General features: G+C 41.7%; 1 protein-coding gene across 1 annotated transcript; it reads left to right on the forward strand.

The window, feature by feature from the left end:
* Positions 1-3,638: 3,638 nt before the first annotated feature.
* CCNE2 (cyclin E2) lies at positions 3,639-13,126 on the forward strand. Its single transcript, XM_012643641.1, has 11 exons — positions 3,639-3,652; positions 3,742-3,838; positions 3,921-3,974; positions 4,936-5,087; positions 6,380-6,515; positions 8,934-9,080; positions 9,725-9,820; positions 10,069-10,203; positions 11,855-11,966; positions 12,481-12,638; positions 13,013-13,126. Exons 1-11 carry the CDS (start codon positions 3,639-3,641, stop codon positions 13,124-13,126), a joined length of 1,215 nt encoding a protein of 404 aa, XP_012499095.1.

A 13,126-nucleotide genomic window follows, 5' to 3' on the forward strand; every position in this document is an offset into this window, starting at 1 on the left:
AATTCAAAGTATAAAATATCCATGAGTGCATACTGATAGGAATAAATGATTGAATGAGTTAATAAATGGAGGAGAAGAAACAAATCTCTAATGCAGAAGAAATTTACATAATATAGATACTGCACCCTAAGAACCGGGGAGCATAACTGCCCGCCCACTCCTTAGTGGCTGCACACAGTAACTTCCTTCCAAAGAGCCCAGTATGGAAAGGGAGAAAAAAGAGTAACCTTACAGTGGAGAAACCTGATGAACACCACCTCAGCCAGGTGATCAAGGTCAACATCAACAGTGACAAATCATGACGACAGAATGTACCTTTAATATGATATGATGAAAACGGCATTTTACCTCTATATCTTCCTCCCCAGACCCATAACCCCAGTCTAACCATGAAAAAACATCAGATAAATTCCAGTAGTGGGGCAGCCCACAAAATACTTGTCTAGCATTCCTCAAAATTGTCAAGGTCATAAAAAACAAGTCTGGGAAACTGTCATAGCCAAGAGGGACCTAAGGAGACATGACATCTAAATGTGATGTCCTAACCTGGATGAGATCTGGGAGCACTAAAAAGACATTAGGTAAAAACTGGCTTGCACTGGCTCATGCCTGTGATCCTAGCACTTTGGGAGGCTGAGGTGGGAGGATTGCTTGAGACCAGAAGTTCGAGACCAGCCTGAGCAAGAGCAAGAGCAAGACCCTGTCTCTACAAAAAACAGAAAAGTTAGCTGAGCATGGTGGTGCATGCTTGTATTGCCAGCTACTTTGGAAGCTGAGGCAGGAGGATCACCTGTGCCCAGGAGTTCCAAGCTGCAGTGAGCTGTGATGACGTCACTGCACTCCAGCACGCGGGCAACAGAACGAGACCCTGTCTCAAAAAAAAAAAAATCATCATCATCAAGAGAGAGCTTGTAATACCAGCACTTTGGGAGGCTAAAGTGAGAGAGGCTGCAGTGAGCTGTGATCGTGCCACTACACTCCAGCCTAAGCGACAGAATGAGACCTTTCTCAAAAAAAAAAAAAGAATCAAAAGAGAAAGTATGAAAATGTACTCTGCCCGCCCCAACGCGCCGGTGGAGCACTGGTTCTTTCTAGCTCGCAGGCCCGCATGGACAGCGCAGCACAAAAGGCCGGGCGGGGAGCCTGGGGCCGGGCCACCGCCTCCAGGTGCATCTCGGGAAGGGCTTCCCGCCTGGGCCACGACAGCCCGGCTTGCGCGCGGCTTCGTGTCCCCAGCCCTCTCCCATCCGCTCACTCGGGGCCAGGGCAGAGAAGCACCGGCCGACGAGCATCTGGCCCGAGCTGCCGCAGGTTCAAGGAAGGCTTCACACAGCTCCTCCACCCCGGGGGTCTTTGTTCCCCGAGCTGTTCCCCGCCCCACTGCTCCCGCCGCAAACCCTGTTTGCGGAGTCTCATCCGCCTGTCTAACTTCAAAATGCGCACTTGTGGGAAGCGCTGGGATGGGGGCGTTGATAGACGCAGCGAAGGGGCCCCTAAGCTTAAGTACTAGGGGAAAGGAAAGGAAATTTGTGGGACCCGCCTCCTCCCAGTATCTCTCGGAGGCGGGCGGCTCCCCGCTGAGCTGGCGGCTCGCGCGGGCTCCGCAGGGCGCGCAAGCGGCGGGGCGGGGCGGGGAGCGGCGGGCCCACGGCCTGCACGTGGTGGCGACTGCTCTCGGCCGGCCGGGTCCCCAGAGGGCCACGGCGCTCATCGGGTGGCGTTGGCCCCGGAATTGAAAGTTGGGAGGAGAAAAAGGAAGGGCGCCCCGTGGCGCGTATGTTTCCTGCGCGGAGACTGTAGGGTGGAAGCTGCAGGGCAGAGGCAGGGCGGCGGACTGGGGAGTAACCCACCCATGGGAAGGGCAACCCGGTCGGCGGTGCCGGAAAACTGGGTTGATACGTACCTCGGTCGTTGGGCTGCAGATCCCTTCCCTGAACGTGGCCGCCCAGTGATGGCAGAGCCAGCCACTGGCGGTCCTAGGAGCCGAAACTGCAGCGCGCAGAGACGCACGTGGCCTGCAGCGCACCCGGGCTGTGTTTACATTCTGCAGCCGCTCCACGTTGTGCCGCCATCCCCGCCTTCCATTGGCCAGCTCATCACCCAAAGCCTCGCTCCTCCCAGAGGGGCGGGCCCTCCTGGTCCGCGCGTCTCTCAGGAAAGACCCGGGTTCCCTGAGGCCTTGGCGGGACAGCCAGGGTGCGCCACAGGATGGCAACTTCCTGGCCACTCCATGCTTGCCCAGGTCGCCTTCCCCTGGCCGTACGCCGGGGCTGAGCGGCAGCCTGACACCCCCGGGATCCGGGAGTTGCTGTGGGAGGGGGCAGGCGCGAACTGGCGGGAGATGTGGGAGCCGAGCGGCGGGGAGCCGGGCCGCGGAGGCGGAGCCTCTGAGATACTCCTTACTGCCGCCGGGCTTCGCAAGCAAATGAAATGAAGTGCGGTGGACGCGGGATGAAGGCCTGGGCGAGCGGACCCTCCAGCCACTCGGGGTGGGCAGACGCGCACTGAAGGCAGGGCGCGACGCGCGGGCGCGCGGGCGGGCGCGCGGGAGAGGGGAGCGCGCTGTCCGGAGGTGTCAGTGTGAGGCGCATGCGTGCGGGGCGGGCCCGGCCCGGCCTATATATTGGGTTGGCGCCGGCGCCAGCTGAGAGCTGAGCAGTAGCGGGTCTGGCGGTGAGGAGGTGCGGGGTGTAGGGGGGGTGCGGGAGGAAAGAAAGCCCTGTCGGGCCGATCCATTACCGCGGGCGGGAGCCTCGGGGAGGAGAAGTGGGAGCGCTGAGATCTAGACGACTGGGGGGAAGGGGTCCCTGCGTTCCGTCCCTGTCAGGACCCTTGGCAGGGGACGGGGAAGCGGCGGGGGATGGAGGGCCGCCCCTAAGTGGGAGGCCACGGAAAATCTCATTTTAGGGGTGTCTCTATCTCACCCTCATTTGGGGAGCTAACCCGCGGGAGAGAGGATGGGGGTCTGGGTCCCCTCCCCCGGGAGAAAAGTTCCCGACCAGCCCAATTCCCCCCTTTCTTTAACTCCATTTCTTCCCCTCGCTCCCGATCTGGAGTCGGGGTCCCGGTGCCCCTCCGAGCGGCGGGCAGGGCCCGCTGGGGCCGGGAAGGAGGGAAAGGAGACTGGAGGACGTGACACCAGTCTCAGTTCCCTCCGCCCCCTGCTTCCCCGCCACTGCCGCTCTCCAAATTGGCGCGGAACCGGCTTCTCCACAGCATTTCGCCTCCACAACCCCCTCTCTGCGCGGTTCGTCCAAGACTGGAGGGGCGACGTGGAGGCGCTGCCCAAGCCCCACTTTGGGTGCACGGGGAAAGGGTGGAGGTCCCAGAAAAACCCGTTTCGGGGAGATATGCCTCCCAGCGCGTTCAGGGTGCTGGGGATGCTTTGTAAATTTTAGAAGACATTCGCGTTTCGGCTGTACATTCGGTTGAGGAAATGCAGGCATGTGTCCCGAATTAATTATTATGAGATAACTAACGCAGTGGACAAGACAGCATGTAAGCCACCTTCTGAGGGACTTAGTTATAACCTCCGAATCAGCGTCTAAATTGGCACTTGGAGAATATGAATGACAATGTACTTGACTCAGGTTTTCCCTCTCCTTCCTTCAGAGGTTTCATACACCTGAAAGAAGAGAATGTCAAGACGAAGGTAACATTATTTGTCTTGGAGCCATGTTTCACAATTAGTTGCTGCCTTTGACTTACTAATTAGACTTCCTTTTTAAAAATTCACCACAGTAGCCGTTTACAAGCTAAACAGCAGCCCCAGCCCAGCCAGACGGATTCCCCCCAAGAAGCCCAGATAATCCAGGCCAAGAAGAGGAAAACAGCCCAGGTGATTTAAGCAGAAAGAAAGCTGGAGGGAGGAAATTCCTTGCTGGGACCTTAGTTTACCAATGGTCTTTTCTATTTTCCAGGATGTCAAAAAAAGAAAAGAGGAGGTCACCAAGAAACATCAGTATGAAATTAGGGTAATGCAGGATTGGGCTGGGTGGGTTCAGGGGAAACAAATGCAGGATAGGACGAATAAGAACAGAATTTAGCATTACCACTTTACAGTAGAAAAGATTCCTCTGACGCTTTTAATGTCTCTAGAGGTCAGCAGGAAGGTGCTTATCTTTGGGTGATTTTATATGTGCCTGAATCCTACTACAGCTGCAGAGTAAGTGTGCCTTGAAGCAGCTGGTTCCTTTTTGTAAATCCCTCCCTCGTGGAGCTAGCTGCCTGGTGCACCAGGCAGGGCCCGCCTAATCTGTCCGATATACTGCTCTTTGTTCCCTCTCAGGCTACAGTAGAGGGTCCTAATAGCTGCTTCTTGGGCATAAATAGGATGTGAGATCACTGACAGCCTGGCATTCAGCCCTTTGCTACCTCTTCCTATGTGTTGTACAGAAAGCACTTTAGAGACAGTGATTCCCTTTGAAACCAGCATTGTTGGGGAAAAGATCCTTTAAGTAATTGATTCCACTTGATTCCAATTTTAAGGTTTTTGCCTTCAAGTATTCAGAAGTATGAAAGCAGGCTTAATTTAAAAAAAAAACCAACTTTTCTTTAAAAAAATAGTGCCCCTTGTAGTGTCAGATACAGAGAACTGCAATTTTATGATCTTTAAAATGGTTAGTATTTTAGACGATAGATGCACTTCATTATTACTCTCCTCTTTCAATACCTAATGTCTTCTATTATTAGAATTGCATTTTGTTGTCTAAAACATCCTGTTACTCTTTATAAAGATTGATGGGAGCTGTATGGCTTGTTTATAAAGTATCATTGTCAAATTAGTTTTGTTGTCTGCTATGTTAAGCTAAAACTACAGATTGTTTAGACAATATTAGCTTTCATTTATGAAAGATATAGGACAAAAAGCTAATAACCTTAGCTTATTTCCCATTGCACAAATAGATTTTCTTTTTTTTTTTTTTTAAATGACAGAATTGTTGGCCACCTGTATTATCTGGGGGAATCAGTCCATGCATTATCATTGAAACACCTCACAAAGAAATAGGAACAAGTGATTTCTCCAGATTTACAAATTATAGATTTAAAAACCTTTTTATTAATCCTTCACCTCTGCCTGATTTAAGGTAAGAAAAATTTCAGTAATTTTTCATCAAAGATTAAAATTATACTGATTTAATACATGGCACTATTTTGAGTTATCTTTTGCTTTCACTATAAAATAGAAAAACATAAAAATTACTTTATTAATATTTAAGCATGTATCATTATCTGTGAGTAGTGCTATTTGCAAATAATATGAGTATTTAAAACATCAATTCTAGAAAATTATTTTCATTTGCTTGCTGAGTACTGTTAAGACTGAGCAGAACTGAATTATTTTAATGGAGTTAGACTTACTTAAATTGTCAAGATGAAAGCATTTTTAACATGTACAGCATTTTCTTTTTTGTTTTTTTTTTTTTTTTTTTGAGACAGAGTCTTGCTCTGTTGCCTGGGCTAGAGTGCTATGGCGTTAGCCTAGCTCACAGCAACCTCAAACTCCTGGGCTCAAGCGATCCTACTGCCTCAGCCTCCCAAGTAGCTGGGACTACAGGCATGCGCCACCATGCCCCGCTAATTTTTTTTATATATTTTTAGTTGTCCAGCCAGTTTCTTTCTATTTTTAGTAGAGACGGGGGTTTCACTCTTGCTCAGGCTGGTCTTGAACTCCTGACCTTGAGCGATCCTACCGCCTCGGCCTTCCAGAGTGCTAGGATTACAGGTGTGAGCCACCGCACCCAGCCATGTACAGCATTTTCAATTGATGTATCACCCCTATTTATTTCGTACCAAGCTTAATAAGGTCTAAACTTTTTTCTAGCCTGTATGATTAAGAGGTACACCTTATATAAAACATGTAGTAATTTGTTTGGCTTTAATAAGCAAATTAATGGAATCAGACACTTAAACTCATCAATCTCCCTTCTCCCATACTCTGTCCCACCTTACCCCCACTACAGGTGACTCTACTGTAGATGATCTATTTGCAGGTGATTGAGACTTGTCTCTACTGTGATCACATGCTTTAAATATTTAACTTTTAGTATTGCTATTGGAAAAACATGGTTATCTCTTAAACATAACCTTTATATAAGTAAGTAGGACTAGAAAGCAATCTTTTGAAACCTACCAATTTAGATTATTATAGTCCAGGTTCTCACTGTATTATTTCAGATCTCTACTTGTGCAAAACAAATGGTTTCTAAAAATTAAAGTAGAAATTTTTTTCTAATTTAAGAGCTTTTTCTCTCAAGTTCTAATTGAAAGTTGGATTTCAATGTGTGAAATTGAATTTATTCTTTGTGAAACAAATGGCTTGTATATTATGTAGATCACACCATTTAAATTATGTCCTCCCCACCCCGCCTTTCCATAGCTGGGGATGTTCAAAGGAGGTTTGGCTAAACATGTTAAAAAAGGAGAGCAGATATATTCATGACAAGCATTTTGAAGTTCTGCATTCTGACTTGGAACCACAGATGAGGTCAATACTTCTAGACTGGCTTTTAGAGGTATGTTCCAGCAATATAAATTTCCTTTGTTTCTGTATGATGGAAAAATATTTAGATGTAGGTAGATGTGCTTTCCATGTACCCTCAGGGTATATTATCCATTGCCAGGCAAGCCATCTTTTTTGGGTTATTATTGTAGTTGATGGTACCCAAGGTGGAATATGTCTGTAAGAGTAAAATCATAAGGACACGGCCATTACATACAGCCAAACCCAATTCAGAATTCCTGATATCAGTGGGTATTACTATTTACTGGGCACCGTTCTAGGTGCCGAGGGTACTTAAGATGAATGGAAATGTATAGTTAACTAGGTTTTGAATTCTGCTATGCGTCCTCAGAAGTCATTTTCTGCATTACCAAAATCAAATTAAGAATCCTGATTTCTTTGTCCTAACCTAAACCATAATGAGGCTTTGGATATCTGGGAGCCTTAAGCCCTGTAGGCAGGCTCTGGGTAGCCTCCCTTTATTATATACTTCTATTCCTTTCAGAAACACACTGTACCATTAACTTAAAGGAATAAAGTGATCCTGAAGCCCCTTATAGATCTATGCCAGATTTTTCTCTTGTTTAGGTCCATCCCCTTTGATAAAAATTCTAAAAAAGTCTCTAAAATTATTATTGATAAAAGGATTACTTATGTTGATGTCAAAATGATTTTCTTCCAACTTTTGGAAATCTTTTCTGTAGTCTATCTTTAAGATAGAGATGATATGATGCATTCTAAGGGAGAAAGACTATAGGCTTTTGGGTGGAGTAGCACATGGCAGAACAGATCCCAGAAGTTATCAGTAAAGTTATTTTTGTTTTTTATTTCTGCATATTATGGGGATATAAATGTTTAGGTTACATTGCCCTTGCCCTCCACCCCCAGTCAGAGCTTCAAGCGTGTCCATCCCCCAGATGGTGCACATCGCACTCATTATGTTTGTATATACCCATCCCCTCCTCCTCCCCACCTGCCCGACATCCAATAAATGTTATTCCTATACACTTAGGTGTTGATCAGTGAAACCAATTTGCTGGTGAGTACATGTGGTGCTTAGTTTTCCATTCTTGGGATACTTCACTTAGTAGAATGGGTTCCAGCTCTATTCAGGAAAATACAAGAGGTGCTATATCACCATTGTTTCTTATAGCTGAGTAGTACTCCATGGTATACATATACCACATTTTATTAATCCACTCATGTATTGATGGGCACTTGGGTTGTTTCCACATCTTTGCAATTGTGAATTGTGCCACTATAAACATTCGAGTGCAGATGTCTTTTTTACAGAATGTCTTTTGTTCTTTTGGGTAGATGCCCAGTAAAGGGATTGCTGGATCAAATGGTAGATCTACTGGTATCTGTTTAAGGTATTTCCATATTGCTTTCCACAGAGGTTGCACTAGTTTGCAGTCCCAAGGAAAGTTTTTAAGACTAAAAAATGTCCTCCTGTGTCAGGTCATCTTGTTCCTTATTCTCACTAGAATGAAAGATTGAATTTTAATAGTGTGGGTATAAGACTTAGGTAGTTGGGACTTTTTCTGAGTGTCTAGTGATCATGCAATTAACTTAAGCACAATTAAGTTAATTAAAATTTTCCTTTTTATGTTAGACCAGTTTTCATCCAGTGGTTATCCTATCCAACTTATTCCTATTTTCCCCTAAATATAATTATATGCAAAAACAAACAGAATATAATAAATCCAGCAGTGTTAAACTCTATTTTGTCTTAGTATATTCTTTGTCCTGGAATACAAAGATGGTTCAACATTTGAAAATCTATTATTATTTTAATAGTTAAAATGAGAAAAATCCTAAGATCTCACTAGATGCAAAAGACATTTTTTGAAATTCAACATCCAGTCCTGATTTTAAGATATGTAATAAGCTAGGAATAGGATATTTCTGTAACATTAAGTGTTTATTAGAAACTCATGTATCTCTGTCCTTCTATTTCCTCATCTCCAAAATGGGGATAATGGTACTGACTTTATGGAGTTACTGTGAGATTTAAAAGCTTTCCCTTTAAGTGTGGAAATGACAGATACTATCTATTATTGACAAGAGTAAAACATTAGGGCAATTCCCATTAAAGTCAGAAAGAAGGGACAAGATACAGGTTTTGTCTATTACCAGTGTTACTCATTCAGTATTCTTCTATAATTTCTTAACCAGTGCAGTAAAATATAAAAAACAAATGAGGTAAAAACATGTGAAAAAAGCTACAAAGCTAATAAGAGTGAGGACGGTAATAGATCTGTTTATCCTATTAGTACATGTTAATTTTTTTTCCTCTCCTATCTTAACTTTGGTATCCTAAAAAGCAAAGTTTGGCTAAAAGTATTCTGAAGTCTGGTATGCTAAGAGATGACTTTCCAATTTGGAGAAATTCAGAGGATAATATTTAAATGTTTTGATTCTTCACTAGGTATGTGAAGTATACACACTTCACAGGGAAACATTTTATCTTGCCCAAGACTTTTTTGATAGATTTATGTTGACACAAAAGGATATAAATAAAAATATGCTTCAACTCATTGGAATTACCTCATTATTCATTGCTTCTAAACTTGAGGTAAGTTCTCAAAGTTTATCCATGGATATATTTATCCCAAACTTTTGTTATTTTAATCAACACATTAATCCCAGAGAATTCTATTATTTTTTATATTAACTCCTTAGGAAAGGTGAGTGGTTCTGTTCCTCAGTACGCTTTCTGAACATCACAATGGGGATGGAAGAATAAATTATCATAGTTCCCTTTATATTCTAAGCCTATTATGAGTCTCTGGTTTAGATTCTGAGATTAGTATTACTATCTAGGTGAAATGTTCTATCACTCATTCTGCCAAACAAAACATATTGCTGTTATCTTTACATACACAATTATGGTGCTTGGATTCCATAGAATTATCTTTGAAAACTAAACAGCCAATCAGATGAAAAAAATGCTATGGTGGGTTAGAATAATGGTTTATCCAGCCTGGATTTTTCAACTTTTTGATGGTACAAAAGTGATATGCATTCATTACACTCCTTGACTCTTGATGAGGGGGTTAATCTGGATAAGTTGAAAATATTGTAAGTTGAAAACGCACTAATGATATTTTCAATTTACAATGGGTTTACTGAGATGTAGCCCCATCATAAAGTGAAGAATAACTGTAATTCTTTTATCTCAATATGAATTGTGCTTAATAAAAAAATTCTAATTTAAAGGAAATCTACGCTCCTAAACTCCAAGAGTTTGCATACGTCACTGATGGTGCTTGCAGTGAAGAGGATATCTTAAGGATGGAACTCATGATACTAAAGGTAATAATAATTACCTTTACTTCTAGTTGCAACTTGGTAACATAGTTATGACCAAATCTGAAACGCTATGATGTAAATAGTCAAAACTGAGGTTTTTTAGTATTAGGATCCAGTTCTAAGAGGTTAATGCATCAAAATATTGACAGTTATGGCTGGGAGGGGAATTTACTCAACCTCAAGTCTACTATATAATGTGGTATATGTGCCTACTACGTTCATTAACAGGCATTTTAAAATTTTGTTAACAGGCTTTAAAATGGGAACTTTGTCCTGTAACAATCATCTCCTGGCTAAATCTCTTTCTCCAAGTTGATGCTCTTAAAGATGCTCCTAAAGTCCTTCTACCTCAGTATTCTCAGGAAACATTCATTCAAATAGCTCAGGTATTGACATTTTTATTGAATATATGCTAATACTATTGTTAATTTCAGGTTTGTTTAGTTTATATATAGTCTTAAATAGGCTATACAACAAAGTTGTATTGAATTCACTCAATTGACTAGAACAAAACTTTTGATGTATAAAATTCTGTACCGAATGTTTATGTTGCTTAATAATTCTAGAAAACAAAGTCCTTAAACTTGTGAGTACTTTCATTCTTTAGGAATCCAAACTAGAGAGGTTAAATATCTCTTCTTGATATAAAATGGAAAAGATTTTTTCAGCCAGTTGTCTGTAGGCTTTATAACGGTACGGAATTCTTCTGTATGATTAGTTTATTCTTTGTATTTGAATACACAGGGATACATTTTGAGTTAAATATTAGACTTAAAATCACCTTATTTTGTTAAAGATTTTTTTAAACTTAATTTCAAATTAAGCTTTCCTAGGACAGCATGTAACAAATATTTTATAAAGTAACTAATTGGAGGAGGAGGGAGGATCCCATTCTTTCTTGCCTACTTCTCCTAAGTAATATTTTAAGTCTGCTGTATCTGCCATATATAAAAGTGAAGAAAATCTACATTCTTATCTTTTCTTAGAATGTGAAAATCTTACCTATGGAATAGAAAGAATTGTGATATTTGAGGATGAATATTAAGTCACTAGGTTAAAATCTGTGTTTTGGATAACCAATAAATATTTTAGAATGGGTTCATTTTGTAAAACTTTCTAATAAAGGCTTATTAACTTGTTCATCAGTCACAATTCCTAGCATCCCAGATTGTCATAGGCATCCATACTCTTTTGATAGAGTGGGTAAACTTTTGATAAATTGATAATGTAGAAACAGTTTCTAGAGGTATACAGTAATAATGTTTCACTTCCAATTCTCGTTTCTACTACCTTCTGGACCAATGAGGACAAACAATTTAAGTTTTATTCCACTGTATCATCTCAAACCTCTGAAATCTAGCCCTTTTATACCATTCCACTGCTACTTGCTCAGCTCTCTTATTGCCTGGATTATACTGCTGCTTAACTAATTTCCCTGCTTATAAACATGTTCCCTTCTAGTCTGTCTGCTTAAAGACTAAGCTATCTTTCTTAAATTGTAACTTTCCTGATTTAAAGTCTTCCAGTAGTTTCAATAATCAGCCTACAAAGTTCTGACTTCTTAAAGATCCTTTGTGTTCCAGTCTAGACTGCGCCTCTCTCTAGCCACCTACCTCCCCACCCCCCTTTTGCTTGGATAAGAAATAAAGGAAAGGTACTCCTTGCTTATTTCATATTTTTCACCTTAGGAGTTCTGAACTACTGGGAACTACTTCAGATTCAAGTACTGTTCCTATACCTAGAACATTCTTTACCTTCTAATCTTCCTGACTGCCTTATCTTTTAAGACTCATTTAAGGCATCAGAAGCTTTCACTGTCTTTTCCAATCTGGATTAGGTGTCCTTCCTGCTAATATATATCACACTGCATCACAACAATCCTTTCTTTGTGCTGTTACTCCCTGATGTACAATCCCAAGATTTGACTTCTTTCGGGCTGGTGGCTTATTCATCTTTGGATCCCTAAAGTTTTAGCAAGAGACATGTAGTATTCATCCTTCTCCTAAATTACTCGTACTTTTGTTTTTCCTTTGCTAGCTTTTAGATCTGTGTGTTCTAGCCATTGATTCATTAGAGTTCCAGTACAGAATATTGGCTGCTGCTGCCTTGTGCCATTTTACTTCCATTGAAGTGGTTAAGAAAGCCTCAGGTAAGACTATATTTTGTTGCCTTACCTGTTCACAACTTCTAATGGGACTATAATCTACGAACTATAACATCCTGTTAAATATGAATTTAAAACTTAAGCAGAAAAAATTCAGCAGTTTAGTGATTACCTTCCTTTCTGTTAGAAGTACTTTCCAATCCTCAATGTATATCTACAAACAAAAAATAAGACCCAGTGGAATTTAAATCCATTTGGAGTGCATCAACATGATTACAGTTCTGCTTTAAGAGTTGACAATTTCTACTTTTTATGCAGAAGGTACTGGTTAGGAAGTTCTGATGTCCTTTTCCCCTTCAATAGTCATGGTATAAACACAGTTTGAGAATGGTAATCTGTTTTGACTTGTTAAACTTGATTTGGATGTTTTGGTTTCTTTTTAAAATGAGTTTTAGAACTAGCTTAAAATTTAGAAGCAAGAGCCAAGTATATTAGGCACACTTAAGATAGTTTCTGATGTATGACCTTCACATTTTTCCGACTTTTTTCTTCTATCTAGGTTTGGAGTGGGACAACATTTCAGATTGTGTAGATTGGATGGTGCCTTTTGTCACTATAGTAAAAAGTACTAGTCCAGTGAAGCTGAAGACTTTTAAGAAGATTCCTATGGAAGACAGACATAATATCCAGACACATACAAATTATTTGGCTATGCTGGTATGTTTTTTGGTCTTGCTATCTATATCTATTAAGCCACTGAAACTGATAGGATACTATAGAATACTACTTCAGGCAGTTACATAAGATGGTAGGGGGAAAGGAAGTTCTAATGAGCACATTGATTTCAAAATGTAGTTAGTAATACTACTTTGAACTCAAAGCAGTATTTGTGAAGTGTATCAAGATCAGTGCCAATAGTCTAGGTAAGGGTTAAAATATATAAAAAACATGTTACAGGTAGTTCAAATTGTTGAACCTTAGAATGACTATTCTCATTTTCAAAGACATAAAGAGACCATATTAGGCCTGAATGGTCTCAAATAAGTATACCATGGTCTGACTATCAATGCATGATTTCTTCACATGTATAGGATGAAGTATATTACATAAACACCTTCAGAAAAGGGGGACAGTTGTCACCAGTGTGCAATGGAGGCATTATGACACCACCGAAGAGCACTGAAAAACCACCAGGAAAACACTAA

Source organism: Propithecus coquereli, unplaced genomic scaffold (genome assembly GCF_000956105.1).
Source record: "Propithecus coquereli isolate 6110/MARCELLA unplaced genomic scaffold, Pcoq_1.0 Scaffold2, whole genome shotgun sequence".
Taxonomy (NCBI): Eukaryota; Metazoa; Chordata; class Mammalia; order Primates; family Indriidae; genus Propithecus; species Propithecus coquereli.

Excerpts from the sequence above, each read along its gene's own strand:
- CCNE2 (XM_012643641.1), top strand. Across the intron at positions 3,839-3,920 it reads AGAAGAGGAAAACAGCCCAG|GATGTCAAAAAAAGAAAAGA; the intron begins GTGATTTAAGCA and ends TCTATTTTCCAG. Across the intron at positions 12,639-13,012 it reads CAAATTATTTGGCTATGCTG|GATGAAGTATATTACATAAA; the intron begins GTATGTTTTTTG and ends TCACATGTATAG.